The 11,713-nt window shown below is 46.1% G+C and overlaps 1 protein-coding gene across 1 annotated transcript; it reads right to left on the bottom strand.

Annotated features, from left to right (window-relative positions):
- Positions 1-1,500: 1,500 nt before the first annotated feature.
- On the bottom strand, positions 1,501-11,288 carry LOC137311235 (processed variable antigen-like). Its single transcript, XM_067978553.1, has 3 exons — positions 11,147-11,288; positions 9,930-10,366; positions 1,501-6,293 (listed from the first exon to the last, which is right to left on the bottom strand). The coding sequence occupies exons 1-3, from the start codon at positions 11,286-11,288 to the stop codon at positions 6,093-6,095; spliced, it is 780 nt and encodes a 259-aa protein (XP_067834654.1). The 3' UTR covers positions 1,501-6,092.
- Positions 11,289-11,713: the final 425 nt, after the last annotated feature.

The raw sequence follows: 11,713 nt of genomic DNA, 5'->3' as shown, positions 1-11,713 counted from the left end.
CCCTCTACACTGTCCCATCAAACACTCCCAGGGCAGGTACAGGGTTAGATACAGAGTAAAGCTCCCTCTACACTGTCCCATCAAACACTCCCAGGGGCAGGTACAGGGTTAGATACAGAGTAAAGCTCCCTCTACACTGTCCCATCAAACACTCCCAGGGCAGGTACAGGGTTAGATACAGAGTAAAGCTCCCTCTACACTGTCCCATCAAACACTCCCAGGGCAGGTACAGGGTTAGATACAGAGTAAAGCTCCCTCTACACCGTCCCATCAAACACTCCCAGGGCAGGTACAGGGTTAGATACAGAGTAAAGCTCCCTCTACACTGTCCCGTCAAACACTCCCAGGGCAGGTACAGGGTTAGATACAGAGTAAAGCTCCCTCTACACTGTCCCATGAAACACTCCCAGGGCAGGTACAGGGTTAGATACAGAGTAAAGCTCCCTCTACACTGTCCCGTCAAACACTCCCAGGGCAGGTACAGGGTTAGATACAGAGTAAAGCTCCCTCTACACTGTCCCGTCAAACACTCCCAGGGCAGGTACAGGGTTAGATACAGAGTAAAGCTCCCTCTACACTGTCCCATCAAACACTCCCAGGGCAGGTACAGGGTTAGATACAGAGTAAAGCTCCCTCTACACTGTCCCGTCAAACACTCCCAGGGGCAGGTACAGAGTTAGATACAGAGTAAAGCTCCCTCTACACTGTCCCGTCAAACACTCCCAGGGTGTATGTTCAGATGAATTGAAGATGTCGCTTGGAGATCAGAGCAGTGAGCTGTGCGTGTGAGATAAGTTCGGGGTCTTCCCTCTCCGGCCGTGGGCGGCCTGCCCCTTTAAGAGGCCTCCTCCCGGTGATTTGGGCTCCGAAGCGGCCTGGTGGGCGGTCCAGCTCCTCCCTGCGTCCGACCGGCGAGCCCCAGCCCGGGGGCCCAGGCTTCATTTCGGGCCTAGTGCCGAGTTTGGGGCATGGCGTTGCGTTGCGTGCGTGTGCGTGAGGCGGGCGGGGGCGAGCCGTCCCCACGCCCTGAAACGGGACCAGGCAAGTCCCAGGCCCCGTCTGCGGCCTGGTGCGGAGTTTGGAGACGCTCGGAAAGAAAGCCACAAACTGCAAATGGAGACTGAGGGTTTGACAAAGTTGACCATTTAATGGAACAGGAAAGCACTCGGGGTGGGGAGCTGATGGTCAATGAGGGTCGCTTTGGAGCCGGTGTGGATGGAGCCTCACTCGAGGGTCAGTGCGAGCGGAGGCAGGAGGAGGAGGAGGAGGAGGAAGGAGGAGGAGGAAGGATGGGTGGAGGGAGCAAGAAAGCAGACAGCGAAACGGTCACAAACAGAGCGGCCACGGACGACACGGAGGGACAAGATGGCGGAGGGGGGGACGCCCTCGATCGAGGCCTGGTCGCGGTGGGACGTCCTGCCCCCTTCCCACCCTCAGTTTTTAATTCAGTCCCCACCCTCCCCCCGAGGGGCACTGAGGCCAATTTCAGCCCCTTCCCCCACCCCTCGATTCTCCGAACGCGCGATTTGATAAACGTCAGGTTATATTTGGGAGGGAGGGAGAGAGGGGGGAAACAAAATGGTCGCCCACGGCAGTACCGCTGGGCACCAGAGGGTGGCGCTGTCGAACCGGCCCTCGGTGGCGCCCCCTTCAGGGAAACCAGTGGCACAGCGGTCAAAGATGGCTGTTGGCCCCTCACCCCTGGACTCCCTCCTTTCCCCTGGACTCCCTCCATTCTCTATGCTCTCTCCTTTCTCTGCACTCTCTCCTTTCTCTGTACTCTCTCCTTTCTCTATAGTCTCTCCTTTCTGTACTCTCTCCTTTCTCTGTACTCTCTCCTTTCTCTATACTCTCTCCTTTCTCTATACTCTCTCCTTTCTCTGCACTCTCTCCTTTCTCTGTACTCTCTCCTTTCTCTATACTCTCTCCTTTCTCTGCACTCTCTCCTTTCTCTGTTCTCTCTCCTTTCTCTATACTCTCTCCTTTCTCTGCACTCTCTCCTTTCTCTGTACTCTCTCCTTTCTCTATAGTCTCTCCTTTCTGTACTCTCTCCTTTCTCTGTACTCTCTCCTTTCTCTATACTCTCTCATTTCTCCGTACTCTCTCCTTTCTCTATACTCTCCCCTTTCTCCGTAGTCTCTCCTTTTTCTGTACTCTCTCCTTTCTCCATACCCTTTACTTTCTCCATACTCTCTCCTCTCTCTGTACTCTCTCCTTTCTCTGTACTCTCTCCTTTCTGTACTCTCTCCTTTCTCTGTACTCTTTCCTTTCTCTGTACTCTTTCCTTTCTCTATACTCTCTCCTTTCTCTGTACTCTCTCCTTTCTCTCTACTCCCTCCTTTCTCTGTACTCTCTCCTTTCTCCATACTCTCTACTTTCTCTGTACTCTCTCCTTTCTCCATTCTCTCTCCTTTCTCCATACTCTCTCCTTTCTCTATACTCTCTCCTTTCTGTACTCTCTCCTTTCTCTGTACTCACTCCTTTCTCTACACCTCTGCTTTCACCATACTCTCTCCATTCTCTTCACTCACTGCTTTCTCTCTACACTCTCCTTTCTCTGTACTCTCTCCTTTCTCCATACTCTCCCCTTTATCTGTACTCTCTCCTTTCTGTACTCCCTCCTTTCTCCATACTCTCTCCTTTTCCTGTACTCTCTCCTTTCATTATTTTCGCTCCGTTCTCTTTTCTCTCTCCTTTCTCCATAACCTCACCTTTCTCTGCACTCATTGCTTTCTCTCTACCCTCTCCTTTCTCCGCACTTTCTCCTTTCTCCGTACTCTCTCTTTTCTCAAAACTCTCTCCTTTCTCCATCCTCTCTCCTTTCTCTCTACTCTCTCCTTTCTCCGTACTCTGTCGTTTCTCTATACTCTCTCCTTTCTCAGTACTCTCTCTTTTCACCATAGTCTCTCCTTTCTCCATAATCTCTCCTTTCTCTGTACTCATTGCTTTCTCTCTACGCTCTCCTTTCTCTGTACTTTCTCCTTTGTCCATGCTCTCTCCTTTCTCCGTACTCTCTCCTTTCTCTGCACTCTCTTCTTTCACCATACTCTCTCCTTTCTCTGTACTCACTGCTTTCTCTCGACACTCTTCTTTCTCTGTACTCTCTCCTTTCTCTGTTCTCTCTCCTTTCTCTGTTCTCTCTCCTTTCTCTGTACTCTCTCCTTTCTCCATACTCTCTCCTTTCTCTATACACTCTCCTTTCTCCGTACTCTCTCCTTTCTCCGTACTCTCTCCTTTCTCTATACTTTCTCTGTACACTCTCCTTTCTCTGTACTCTCTCCTTTCTCTGTACTCTCTCCTTTCTCTCCATGCTCTCCTTTCTCTGTACTATCTCCTTTCTCCGTACTCTCTCCTTTCTCCGTACTCTCTCATTTCTCCGTACTCTCTCTATTCTCCGTACTCTCTCCTTTCTCTATACTTTCTCTGTACACTCTCCTTTCTCTGTACTCTCTCCTTTCTCTGTGCACTCTCCTTTCTCCGTACTCTCTCCTTTCGATCAGTATTCTCATCTTTGTCAGTACTCCCTACTTTCTTTCGGTATTCTGACCTTTTTCTATGCTCTGTCCTTTCCCTGTACTGTCTCCTTTCAACGTACTCTCTCCTTTCTCTGTACTCTCTCCTTTCTCTCTACTCTCTGCTTTCTCCGTTCTCTCTCCTTTCTGCGTATTCACTCCATTCTCCATACTCACTAATTTCTTTACGTACTCTCTCCTTTCTCTGTATTCTCTCATTTCTCTCAATATTCTCTCCTTTCTCTATAGTCTTGACTTTTTCTGTATTTTCTCCTCTCTCCGTACTCTCTCCTTTCCTTATAATTTCTCCTTTCTCTGTACTCTCTCCTTTCTCTACACTCTCTCCATTCTCTATACTCTCTCCGTTCTCTGCACTCTAACCGTTCTATATTCTCCCCTTTCTCCGTACTCTCTCATTTCACGATACTCTCTCCTTTCTTCATACTCTCTCCTTTTGTTTAACTTTCTCATTTCTCGGTACTCTCTCCTTTCCACATTCCCTCTCTTTTCTCCATGCTCTTTTCCTTCTCCATACTCTCTCTTTCTCCATACTCTCTATTTTCTCTCCGTATTCTCTCCTTTCTCCATACTCTCTCCTCTCTCCATACTCTTTCCGTTCTCTATACTCTCTCCTTTCTCAGTACTCTCTCCTTTCTCAATACTCTCCCCTTTCTCTGTACTCTCTCCTTTCTCGATACTCTTTCCTTTCTCTATCATTTCTCCTTTCTGGGTACTTTCTCCTCTATCCATACATTCTCCTTTCTCTGTACTCTCTCCTTTCTCAGTATTCTGCCCTTTTCTATACTCTCTCCGTTCTCCTTTCTCCATACTCTCTCCATTCTCCGTACTATCTTCTTTCTCTGTACTCTCTGCATTGTCTGTACTATCTCCTTTCTCCGTACTCACTCCTTTCTCCATATTCTTTCCATTCTCTATACTCTCTCCTTTCTCCGTACTCTCTACTTTCTCTGTATTTTCTCCTCTCTACAGACTCTCTTCTTTCTCCGTACTCTCTCCTTTCTCCATACTGTCTATTTTCTCACCGTATTCTCTCCTTTCTCCATACTCTTTCCTTCCTCTATATTCTCTCCTTTCTCCATACTCTCTCCTACCTCTATACTCTCTCATTTCTCGATACTCTCTCCTTTCTCTGTCCTCTCTCCTTTCTGCGTAATCTCTGCTTTCCTCATACTGTCTCCTTTCTCCATACTCTCTCCTTTCCCTCTGCAATCCTTCCTCCGTATTCTCTCCTTTCTCTCGGTACTCTCTCCTTTCTCTATACTCTCTCCTTTCTCCATGCTCTCTCCTTTCTCCATATTCTCTCCTTTCTCCGTACTCTCTCCTTTCTCTGTACTCTCTCCTTTCTCCATACCCTCTACTTTCTCCATACTCTCTCCTCTCTCTGTACTCTCTCTTTTCTCCATACTCTCCCCTTTCTCCATATTCTCCCCTTTCTCCGTACTCTCTCCTTTCTCTATACTCTCTCCTTTCTCTACACTCTCACCTTTCTCGATACACTGCCCTTTCTCCGTACTCTCTCCTTTCTCTGTACTCTCTCCTTTCTCTATACTCTCTCCTTTCTCTGTACTCTCTCCTTTCTCCACACTCACTCCTTTCTAAATTCCCTCTCCTTTCTCCATACTCTCTTCTTTCTCCATACTCTCTCCTTTCCCCGTACTCTCTCCTTTCTCTATACTCTCCCCTTTCTCTGTACTCTCTCCTTTCTCCACACTCACTCCTTTCTAAATTCCCTCTCCTTTCTCCATACTCTCTTCTTTCTCCATACTCTCTCCTTTCCCCGTACTCTTTCCTTTCTCCGTACTCTCTTCCTTCTCCATACTCTCTACTTTCTCCATACTCTCGATTTTCTCTCCGTATTCTCTCCTTTCTCTATCCTCTCTCCTTTCTGGGTATTTTCTCCTCTATGCAAACTTTCTCCTTTCTCTATTCTCTCCTTTCTCCGTACTCTCTCCTTTCTCTATACTCTCTCCTTTCTCCGTACTCTCTCCTTTCTCCGTAATCTGTCCTTTCTCTATACTCTCTCCTTTCTATATACTCTCTCCTTTCTCTATACTCTCCCCTTTCTCCGTACTCTCTCCTTTCTCTGTACTCTCCCCTTTCTCTGTACTCTCTCCTTTCTCGACAATCTCACCTTTCTCTATACTCTCCCCTTTCTCCGTACTCTCTCCTTTCTCTGTACTCTCCCCTTTCTCCATACTCTCTCCTTTCTCTGTACTCTCCTCTTTCTCCGTACTCTCTCCTTTCTCCGTACTCTCTCCTTTCTCCGTAATCTGTCCTTTCTCTATACTCTCTCCTTTCCATATACTCTCTCCTTTCTCTATACTCTCACCTTTCTCCGTACTCTCTCCTTTCTCTGAACTCTCTCCTTTCTCTGTACTCTCCCCTTTCTCTGTACTCTCCCCTTTCTCTGTACTCTCTCCTTTCTCTACAATCTCACCTTTCTATATACTCTCCCCTTTCTCCATACTCTCTCCTTTGTCTATACTCTCCCCTTTCTCCGTACTCTCTCCTTTCTCGATACTTTCTCCTTTCTGCACACTCTTTGCTTTCTCTACACTCTCACCTTTCTCTAAACTCTCCCCTTTCTCTGTGCTCTCTCTCCATATTCTCTCCTTTCTCCGTACTCTCTTCTTTCTCCATACTCTCTCCTTTCCCCGTACTCTCTCCTTTCTCCGTACTCTCTTCCTTCTCCATACTCTCTCCTTTCTCTGTACTCTCACCTTTCTCTGTACTCTCACCTTTCTCTGTACTCTCTACTTTCTCTACAATCTCACCTTTCTATATACTCTCCCCTTTCTCCGTACTCTCTCCTTTCTCTGTACTCTCCTCTTTCTCCGAACTCCCTCCTTTCTCTATACTCTCCCCTTTCTCCGTACTCTCTCCTTTCTCGATACTTTCTCCTTTCTGCATACTCTCTCCTTTCTCTACGCTCTCACCTTTCTCTAAACTCTCCCCTTTCTCTGTGCTCTCTCTCCATATTCTCTCCATTCTCCATACTCTCTTCTTTCTCCGTACTCTCTCCTTTCCCTGTACTCTCTCCTTTCTCCGTACTCTACTTTCTCCATACTCTCGATTTTCTCTCCGTATTCTCTCCTTTCTCTATCCTCTCTCCTTTCTGGGTATTTTCTCCTCTCTCCAAACTTTCTCCTTTCTCTATTCTCTCCTTTCTCCGTACGCTCTCCTTTCTCTGTACTCACTCCTTTCTCTATATTCTCCACCTTTCTCTGCACTCTCTCCTTTCTCTGTACTCTCCTCTTTCTCCGTACTCTCACCTTTCTATACACCCTCCCCTTTCTCCGTACTCTCTCTCTGTATTCTCTCCTTTCTCTGTACTCTCTCCTTTCCCCGTACTCTCTCCTTTCTCCGCACTATCATCCTTCTCCATACTCTCGATTTTCTCTCCGTATTCTCTCCTTTCTCCATCCTCTCTCCTTTCTGGTTATTTTCTCCTCTCTCCAAACTTTCTCCTTTCTCTATTCTCTCCTTTCTCCGTACTCTCACCTTTCTCAAAACTCTCTCCTTTCTCCGTACTGCCTCCTGTCTCTATAATCTCTCCTTTCTCCATACTCTCTCCTTTCTCCATACTCTCTCCTTTCTCCGTACTCTCTCCTTTCTCTACTCTCCCCTTTCTCGATACTCTCTCCTTTCTCCGTACTCTCTCTTTTCTCCATACTCTCTCCTTTCTCCGTACTCTCTCCTTTCTCTATACTCTCTCCTTTCTCCGTACTCTCTCCTTTCTCTATACTCTCTCCTTTCTCCGTACTCTCTCCTTTCTCGATACTCTCTCCATTCTCCGTACTATCTCCTTTCTCAATACTCTCCCATTTCTCCGTACTCTCTCCTTTCTCTATACTCTCTCCTTTCTCTACACTCTCACCTTTCTCCATATTCTCCCCTTTCTCCGTACTCTCTCCTTTCTCTGTACTCTCTCCTTTCTCTATACTCTCCGATTTCTCCGTACTCTCTCCTTTCTCTATACTGTCTCCTTTCTCTACACTCTCACCTTTCTCCATACTCTCCCCTTTCTCCATACTCTCTTCCTTCTCTATACTCTCTCCATTCTCCATACTCTGTCCTTTCCCCGTGCTCTCTCCTTTCTCCGTACTCTCTTTCTTCTTCATACTCTCTACCAGCTGCATACTCTCTCCTTTCCCCGTACTCACTCCTTTCTCCGTACTCACTTCCTTCTCCACACTCTCGATTTTCTCTCCGTATTCTCTCCTTTCTCTATATTCTCTCCTTTTTCAGAACTCTCTCCTTTCTCTATACTCTCTCCATTCTCCGTAATCTGTCCTTTCTCGATACTCTCTCCTTTATCCGTACTCTCTCCTTTCTCTATACTCTCTCCTTTCTCCGTAATCTCTCCTTTCTCTATCCTCTCTCCTTTCTCGGTATTTTCTCCTTTCTCCATACTGTCTCCTTTCTCCATACTCACTCCTTTCCCTCTGTAATCCTTTCTCCTTATTATCTCCTTTCTCTCAGTAATCTCTTCTTTCACCGTACTATCTCCCTTCTCCATACTCTCTCCTTTCTGCATACACTCTCCTTTCTCTACACTCTCACCTTTCTCTATACTCTCTCCTTTCTCCGTACTCTCTCCCTTCTCTGTACTCTCCCCTTTCTCCGTACTCTCACATTTCTCTACTCTCTCCTTTCTCCGTACGCAGTCCTTTCTCGATACACTCTCCTTTCTCCGTACTCTCTCATTTCTCCGTACTCTCTCCTTTCTCTGTACTCTCTCATTTCTCCGTACTCTCTCCTTTCTCTGCACTCTCTCCTTTCTCCGTACTCACTACATTCTCTATACTCTCTACTTTCACCGTAACCTGTCCTTTCTCCGTACTCTGTCCTTTCTCTACTCTCTTCTTTCTTTATAATCTCTCCTTTCTCCGAACTAACTCCATTCTCTATACTCTCTCCTTTCTCCGTACTCTCTCCTTTCTCTGTACTCTCTCCTTTCTCCGAACTAACTCCATTCTCTATACTCTCTCCTTTCTCCGTACTCTCTCCTTTCTCTGTACTCTCTCCTTTCTCCGAACTCACTCCATTCTCTATACTCTCTCCTTTCTCCGCACTCTCTACTTTCTCTATACTCTCTCCTTTCTCCGTACTCTCTAATTTCTCTATACTCTCTCCTTTCTCCGTACTCCCTACTTTCTCTATACTCTCTCCTTTCTCTGTACTCTCTCCTCTCTCCGAACTAACTCCATTCTCTATACTCTCTCCTTTCTCCGTACTCCCTCCTTTCTCGAAACTCTCTCCTTTCTCTTTCACTCCCCTTTCTCCGTACTCTCTCCTTTCTCGAAACTTCCTCCTTTCTCTTTACTCTCCCCTTTCTCCGTACTCTCTCCTTTCTCTGTACTCTCTCCTTTCTCTACACTCACTCATTTCACTCTGTAATCCTTTCTCCTTATTCTCTCCTTTCTCTCCGTACTCTCTTCCTTCTCCATACTCTCTACTTTCTCCATACTCTCTCCTTTCCCCGTACTCTCTCCTTTCTCCGTACTCTCTTCCGTCTGCATACTCTCGATTTTCTCTCCGTATTCTCTCCTTTCTCTATCCTTTCTCCTTTCTGGGCATTTTCTCCTCTCTCCAAACTTTCTCCTTTCTCTATACTCTCTCCTTTCTCCGTACTCTCTGCTTTCTCCATACTCTCTCCTTTCTCCATACTATCTGCTTTCTCAATACTCTCCCATTTCTCCGTACTCTCTCCTTTCTCTACACTCTCACCTTTCTCCATACTCTCCCCTTTCTCCGTACTCTCTCCTTTCTCTATACTCTCCCATTTCTCCGTACTCTCTCCTTTCTCTATACTCTCTCCTTTCTGTACACTCTCACCGTTCTCCATACTCTCCCCTTTCTTGATAACCTCTTCTTCTCCATACTTTCTACGAGCTCCATACTCTCTCCTTTCCCCGTACTCACTCCTTTCTCCGTACGCTCTTCCTTCTCCATACTCTCGATTTTCTCTCCGTATTCTCTCCTTTCTCTATCCTCTCTCCTTTCTGGGTATTTTCTCCTCTCTCCAAACTTTCTCCTTTCTCTATTCTATCCTTTCAACGTACTCACTCCATTCTCAAAACTCTCTCCTTTCTCCGTACTCTCTTCAGTCTCTATATTCTCTCATTTCACAGAACTCTCTCCTTTCTCTATACTCTCTCCATTCTCCGTAATCTGTGCTTTCTCTATATTCTCTCCTTTCTCTATACTCTCTCCTTTCTCTGTACTCTCTCCTTTCTCGATACTCTCTCCTTTATCCGTACACTCTCCTTTCTCGATACTCTCTCCTTTCTCCGTAATCTCTCCTTTCTCTGTACTCTCTCCTTTCTCTATCCTCTCTCCTTTCTAGGTATTTTCTCCTTTCTCCATACTGTCTCCTTTCTCTATACTCACTCATTTCCCTCTGTAATCCTTTCTCCTTATTATCTCCTTTCTCTCAGAACTCTCTTCTTTCACCGTACTATCTCCCTTCTCCATACTCTCTCCTTTCTCTACACTCTCTCCTTTCTCGATACTCTCTCCTTTCCCTCTGTAATCCATTCTCCTTATTTTCTCCTTTCTCTCAGTACTCTCTCCTTTCTCCGTACTCTCTCTTTTCTCTATACTCACTCCTTTCTCTATACTCTCTCCTTTCTCCGTACTCTCTCTTTTCTCTGTACTCTCTCCTTTCTCCGTACTCTCTCCTTTCTCAATACTCTTTCCTTTCTCCGTATTCTCTCCTTTCTCTATACTCTCTCCTTTCTCCGTACTCTCTCCTTTCTCTATTCTCTCCCTTTTCTCCGTACTCTCTCCTTTCTCCGTACTCTCTCCTTTCTCTGTACTCTCTCCTTTCTCTACACTCACTCATTTCCCTCTGTAATCCTTTCTCCTTATTCTCTCCTTTCTCTCCGTACTCTCCTCCTTCACCATACGCTCTACTTTCTCCATACTCTCTCCTTTCCCCATACTCTCTCCTTTCTCCGGACTCTCTTCCGTCTGCATACTCTCGATTTTCTCTCCGTATTCTCTCCTTTCTCTATCCTTTCTCCTTTCTGGGTATTTTCTCCTCTCTCCAAACTTTCTCCTTTCTCTATTCCCTCCTTTCTCCGTACTCACTCCATTCTCTATACTCTTTCCTTTCTCCGTACTCTCTCCTTTCTCGATACTCTCTCCTTTCTCGATACTCTCTCCTTTCTCTATACTCTCTCCTTTCTCCGTACTCTCTCCTTTCTCTATACTTTCTCCTTTCTCCGTACTCTCTCCTTTCCCTATACTCTCACCTTTCTCTATACTCTCTCCTTTCTCCGTACTCTGTCCTTTCTCTGTATTCTCTCCTTTCTCTATCCTCTCTCCTTTCTCCGTACGATCTCCATTCTCTGTACTCTCTCCTTTCTCCGTACTCTCTCCTTTCTCTATACTCTCTCCTTTCTCCGTAATCTCTCCTTCCTCTACACTCTCTGCTTTCTCCGTACTCTCTCCTTTCTCTGTACTCTCTCCTTTCTCTATCCTCTCTCCTTTCTCGGTATTTTCTCCTTTCTCCATACTGTCTCCTTTCTCTATACTCACTCCTTTCCCTCTGTAATCCATTCTCCTTATTCTCTCCTTTCTCTCAGAACTCTCTTCTTTCTCCGTACTATCTCCCTTCTCCATACTCTCTCCTTTCTCGACACTCTCTCCGTTCTCTGTACTCTCTCCGTTCTCTGTACTCTCTGCTTTCTCCATACTCTCTCCTTTCCCCGTACTCACTCCTTTCTCCGTAATCTCTTCCTTCTCCATACTCTCGATTTTCTCTCCGTATTCTCTCCTTTCTCTATCCTCTCTCCTTTCTGGGTCTTTTCTCCTCTATCCAAACTTTCTCCTTTCTCTATTCTCTCCTTTCTCCGAACTCACTCCATTCTCTATACTCTCTCCTTTCTCCGTACTCTCTCCTTTCTCTATACTATCTCCTTTCTCAGAACTCTCTCCTTTCTCTATACTCTCTCCATTCTCCGTAATCTGTCCTTTCTCCGTACTCTCTCCTTTCTCCATACTCTCTCCTTTCTCTGTACTCTCTCCTTTCTCCGTAATCTCTACTTTCTCTGTACTCTCTCCATTCTCTATCCTCACTCCTTTCCCTCTGTAATCCTTTCTCCTTATTATCTCCTTTCTCTCAACACTCTCTTCTTTCTCCGTACTATCTCCCTTCTCCATACTCGCTCCTT

Source organism: Heptranchias perlo, unplaced genomic scaffold (genome assembly GCF_035084215.1).
Source record: "Heptranchias perlo isolate sHepPer1 unplaced genomic scaffold, sHepPer1.hap1 HAP1_SCAFFOLD_313, whole genome shotgun sequence".
NCBI lineage: Eukaryota > Metazoa > Chordata > Chondrichthyes > Hexanchiformes > Hexanchidae > Heptranchias > Heptranchias perlo.
This window is presented reverse-complemented; position numbering and strand designations above follow the sequence as displayed.